General features: G+C 35.0%; 1 protein-coding gene across 1 annotated transcript in view; it reads right to left on the reverse strand.

Annotated features, from left to right (window-relative positions):
* Positions 1–417: 417 nt before the first annotated feature.
* LOC111805814 (lysine--tRNA ligase, cytoplasmic-like) overlaps positions 418–5,814 on the reverse strand; it is a 7,394-nt gene continuing 1,997 nt past the window's right edge. The window contains exons 6-17 of the mRNA XM_023691048.1: positions 5,048–5,133; positions 4,663–4,781; positions 4,530–4,592; positions 2,696–2,821; positions 2,314–2,596; positions 2,092–2,188; positions 1,834–1,990; positions 1,512–1,655; positions 1,333–1,401; positions 1,083–1,226; positions 904–958; positions 418–626 (exon numbers count right to left, since the gene is read on the reverse strand). Of these exons, the coding sequence (XP_023546816.1) occupies positions 610–626; positions 904–958; positions 1,083–1,226; positions 1,333–1,401; positions 1,512–1,655; positions 1,834–1,990; positions 2,092–2,188; positions 2,314–2,596; positions 2,696–2,821; positions 4,530–4,592; positions 4,663–4,781; positions 5,048–5,133 (1,360 nt within the window). The 3' untranslated portion in view covers positions 418–609. The remainder of the gene's footprint in view (positions 627–903; positions 959–1,082; positions 1,227–1,332; positions 1,402–1,511; positions 1,656–1,833; positions 1,991–2,091; positions 2,189–2,313; positions 2,597–2,695; positions 2,822–4,529; positions 4,593–4,662; positions 4,782–5,047; positions 5,134–5,814) is intronic.

Raw genomic sequence — 5,814 nt, forward strand, 5'->3', positions numbered from 1 at the left:
ACAAAACACTAATCCATTCTCAACGAAAATAATAATAACATTACAACTATATTATTAATCAAGATCTCTAAAATAAATGGTTATTTTCACTGACCTAAACATGGGACAAAATGTGTAAATTATAAAAAATAAACATAATTCTAAGTTTGGATCAAACTCATGGTCCATCTTCATTATATAGTACATGCACTAGGCAGAACAGCCAGGCTAGAGCCTTTCTCCATAGCTTAAAGGATTAAATGGAATCAATCCTAAACCAAATCTCAAAAAAGAACAATCTACTGAGATTAGCTCAGCTTTATCTCAAATGAGTTTGGACATTTGGCCCAAGTTTGATTCTGGGTTATATCGTATCCAGAAGGATGATAGCAAGAGCATTTCGAAAGAATTTAAGATGTCTATTTAAAAAATTATGCATCGACAAAAAATTGTAATGATGATAATATTATAAAAGACGAGAACAATTTCATACATGTTAAATGTCTCCAACAAAGCCCCTGCTCCAGCAGCAGGGAGGCCAAACAATACGACCCAAATTTTTTGACGTCCTAAAATAACTGCCTCATCGCAAACGCACCTCTTGGATTTCCTCATATAATGTGATCATACCTATACTCCAGTTGAGGCTGAAAATACAAAAGTAAATGAAGGAAATTATCATAAAAAAAACTTTCACAAGGCGCAGAATGAACCAACAATACATCTGAGAGCATAACAATATGAAACAGGGATTAAGATCTCCTCCTCTAATTCAGGCTTCAATTAATGCAATTTTTCATTTTAAAAAAAATACTGAAGGATTAGAAAGATTAAACAGGTTCCGTTTTTAGGTATAGGCCTCATCAAAATACTGACAATCAAAGTAAGTTAATAGCTAGAGACCAGGAATAATATAGTATGTACCTTTGGGGGCTGGTGGTTCATCTTGGGGCTTCATGGCTGGGAAGAGAAGAACTTCCTATTTTCACAAAAAGAACAGTTTAAGGAAAGAAAAAAAAGAGAGATCTGAAGAGTATGCATTTACCAGAAGAATCAAGCAGCCAATCGAGGTCACACAAAAAAGAGAGGTGTGAAGCACAAACCTTAATGTTCTGTGAATCCGTCAACAACATAGCTAGCCTATCAATGCCCATTCCCCAGCCACCAGTAGGAGGCAATCCATACTCGAGTGCCGTACAAAACGTTTCATCCAAAGCCATTGCTTCATCATCACCCGACTGTCGGTCCTATTAAAAAAAACAAGTACAATAAAATCCAATAAATTGTCGTTTAGATTTCAGAAGGTTCTATAACTCAAGACTGTAGATGTCTATTTATTACAGGGTAAGATACCTTAAGTTGTTCGGCAAACCGCTGGCGTTGTACTACAGGATCATTCAATTCAGTGTACGCATTACATACCTGAGTAGTCATCAAATGTTAACAGCAGAAACAGAAGGCACGCACAAGCAGACACGTGTATGATGAAGAAAGGACAGAAAACAGAGTATTATTAAGTTTTGGAAGCATACTTCATGTTTGTTGATGAACAATTCAAAACGTTCAGTTAGACTAGGTCTTGCTCTATGCCACTTTGCCAGGGGACTCATAATCTCCGGATGGTTGATGATGAAAGCAGGATTCACGCATGTTTCTTCTAGGAAGTGCCCCACAAGCTGCCAAAATAATTACTTTTAAAATACTGTTGAGAAAAATGTACTCCTAGTGTACATTTTCCAGAAATAAGAACTACTTGTCCTCTCTTCCCATGCATTTCCGTACCTTACTATATAATATTTCTTAGCTAAACAAGATTAGCTTCAAAAGATAAAATCATAAGATAAAGAGGATTACTTTATCCAGCAAGCGAGCAGTTGTTTCAGGTGGAGGACATTTGATTTCAAACTTCTGGCATGCCGCTCTAAGATATTTATTAGCTTCATCACTGGATAAGTCCTTGGGTATATCAAGGTTTGCCATCTTTTCTAATTCCTCTATCATGTCAATCCTCCTGCAGTAAGTCAAAAAAAAAATCAAGATAATTTAATATAAGATTCTGGTCAGCGCAGTGCAAGTTTAAACACGAGCTAAACAAAATTATTGCAAACAAACCTGAAAGGGGGAGTGAAGTCAATCTCAATCGGATCATTATCAAGCCCATTTGAATGATATTTTACTTTATAGCCCCCTGTAAGCTCCTTCACCATCCCTATTTAAGGTCAACAATGTCAGAGAAGAATAGATACAAGTAGAAAAGGATGGAAATTAGGAAAGGCGATGGTGGAGAATCCATATGAGTTAATATGCATGCAAAATCTGAAGTTTAAAAATTACCACTTAGCATCTTCTCAGTGAGCTCCATCAAATCATTGTAGTCAGCAAACGCCATGTAGAACTCACAGGTGGTGAATTCAGGATTATGAGTCAAATCAATACCCTCGTTCCTAAATTGCTTCCCTATCTCATATACACGGTCTAATCCACCAACAACTAACTCCTTAAGATAGAGTTCAGGTGCAATGCGCATAAATAACTTCATGTTAAGATCATTGTGGAAGGTCACAAATGGACGGGCTGCTGCTCCTCCAGCAATCATGTTCATCATTGGCGTTTCAACCTAAGGGTTAAGACATTAAGACAAAAAATAAAATTTTAAAAAAATTACAGGCACATTTAATCAAAAATCATAAATTTCAATTGTCAATTGTAAACAAACCTCCAAGAAGTCGAGATCATCAAGAAACTTCCTAACATATTGGATTACTTTAGCTCTGGTTTTGAATATTTGCCTCACTTCCAAATTTAACATCAAATCCAGATATCGTTGACGATAACGAGTTTCCTGGAATTATGAAATTGAACACATCAATACCATAATATTTGGAAGGCGTTGTCTCAAAATGTTTAACCAAGGATGAGAATTCAACAAACCCAGGGACAGAGTGTCAGCAACTAAAATGTTGTATATAGTTGGGAGAAAATACATGAATCAGAGAGATTGAGATGTTCATGGTACAATACAAAAGCTGTATGAACGTTCATAACAAATGTAATTCAGGGAATTGCGGTATGTATAGTTAGTTTATTATTTAGAAATTTGATTAATGGTGTCCAAGAAATTACAGAATTGAAATGACTTGATGAGATAGCTACAAATCTCAAACAACCTATAACTCATTCGGTACTTCCAAAGTTGTATCAGAATTGAAGTCACTACCAAGAAAATTGATATACTTAACACAAATCTTAAGCAACCTTAAAATTCAATGTTGGACGCAAATTCATGTAGACACATAAAATCTAAAGGTCGACTTTCAACAAATATAACCAGAAACCTTCAAATTTAGAGTTGAACCCAATCATGCAGTATCCAATATTCAACCTTGAATAAACATGCTAAACAGATTCTTGGGTTAGGTGGTTAGGTGGGTGGCTCAAGAGAAAAGGATATTTTTAACGGTATAATAGAGGGTTCTAAGGAGGTTAGAGTGTACCTCAATGCCTCTTTGCGTGGTTTCTTCAAACATATTTTTTTGTGATTATCAGTTATCCTTAATGTTGAACAATTGGAGTCTCTTAATGTAAATATTTTGTTTCTGTTTAGTGGCTTTTTTTTATTGCTCCGATTATACATACCACATAATTGGTGGCCCTAATTTTTGTACTTTCCTTAATCATCAAGAAAATTGGCTTCAAAAAGTTCTTTGGATCATAACGAAAGTTGGCTTCTACCGGAGGTTGGTTGGAAAAAGATTGAAGTATTTTCCTGGATGTTGGAGGACAATGGGAAGTAATTAGGATCTAATTGTTTTTGCTGCTGCTTTGTGGAAATGTCCTCTCAAATTCCAAGTTTACTGTATTTCTTTGAATTGTTTAATCTTTCCTCAACCGCTATGCTAATATTGTTCTTGTGATCATAGATAGAGCATTTAGCACTGGGCACAATAACTAATACGTGTATACTTTCTAGCCACCAATTGGAACACTTTTCTTGTAGACCTTTTATAAAGTTTCTGGAGGGAGTGGAATAATCAATAAGTGTTTTAACTTACTTGAACAGGATGTGTTATATAGGTTGTACACGTGTCCTTGGGTTCAAAGAAGACATAAATAAACAAACCAAAAGTTTTTATGAGGGGCATACAAGTTTTTATGTGAAAATTCCCAAGCCGTTTGTAAACTAAAAGTAAGCTTGTTAATTACTATCTGAACCTGGAACGTTTAATAGTCAAGCCGGCAGCTTTCAAGCCAAGACTTCCATTAGAAAATCAATTTTGAAATCCAAATTACAAGAATTAATCCTAAGGGAATATCGTCTATGGAGACAGAAATGCAATATCAAATGGAGATTAGAATGTGGTGAAAGCACAATTATTATTAGCACCAGACCCATGCATAGACGTGTGTTGTGCTCGCCTGAGAGGGCTTTTTTAAAATACCGATCATAAAAGTGCAACTTTTCCACCCAAGAAAAATAGAAAAAGATAAAACAAAACAGATGTTCCTGTAAGTAAACAAAAGGAAGTGCGCAACACAAATAGAATAGTTACCTGGTCTTTTAAAATATAGGTTTCAGGATTCCTGGTACAACCTGGGACCCATGCGTCATTTTTCTGAACCAAAAATGAGAACACAATGAGAAGCCATCCAAATAACCCAGACATAAAAACTAGGTTCATTTACCTTCAAATTTGCATTCTCAGACCCTTGGGCCGCCTTCTGCCTTGGCATCATATGCAGACAGTGAGAAAGGACAATAAATGATTTTGGAAAAATACTGAGCTCTCCCCTCTTTGTTTTTCCTGCAAGAATAGAACATATTAAGCTTACTCCAGAAAATAGATTTTCGGTATTCATAAAAGTAATGAAATAGAAAGAAATGAGAAGCTCAAGGAAGAAAACGTCAAGCCATGGATCTCTCTCTCTCTCAAATAATGATGGCACACATAAGGGACTAAAAAGGAAAAAGACAATTGACGAACAAACATCATAAACTAGACTTCAGCAAAATATAGAGAAATTATTAGTGGGAAAAAAAAAAAGGTGAAGCCCATCCTTGCAGCCCAACCTGGAAACCCAGTGACACCAACAATATCGCCACGCTTGACAGCGCCATGAAACCTTGCAAACTCAGCTTCATCTAGCTCTGAGTTACTGCATCATTAAAGTGGAAATATTATAACCTTTGTATTGAATTGAAGAACAAAAATAGGAGCCAAGTAGGTGTCAATGGATAAAAAGCACAAAATAAGACTTGACAACAACTTTGGTGCACATGCACTTCAAATTCATAAAAGATAGATCATACTGGGTGGTTTGATAGGATCTACAAAATTAAATTTGTATGGAATCTAGAACGTTAAAATACAGATGTTTTGTCATTTCATTTCCCAAGAACTTAAATAACTTTCTCTTATTATAATGTACAATCATGAATATTTATGTGTGTGTATGTATACATATGTATAATGAAAAACACATGCATTTTAAAGGGAAAAAAAGGTTACTACTGATTTAAATAAATGTGGGTATGCTCAATTATCTCTACTCTAATAAATGGCTAATAACCAAGTTGACACACAAAGATATATATACTATAAGCATGATATCCAATAAATGGCTCATTACCAAATCGACATAAAAATATATATATCAATAGCATGGTATCCAATAAATTGATGATCATTAAAAATTTACAAAGTTTGTGTAAAAATTAGTCTAATTAAACTAACTCATGTCAGCCGACATCATTTAAGGTGAACTGGCTAGAATGAGAGTTGACATTGCGAATTAAATTTGAATAACATTTGGAAGATAAATTTTATTATTGGGGGG

The sequence above is a fragment of the Cucurbita pepo genome, chromosome LG11, assembly GCF_002806865.2.
Source record: "Cucurbita pepo subsp. pepo cultivar mu-cu-16 chromosome LG11, ASM280686v2, whole genome shotgun sequence".
In the NCBI taxonomy this organism is placed as follows: domain Eukaryota; kingdom Viridiplantae; phylum Streptophyta; class Magnoliopsida; order Cucurbitales; family Cucurbitaceae; genus Cucurbita; species Cucurbita pepo.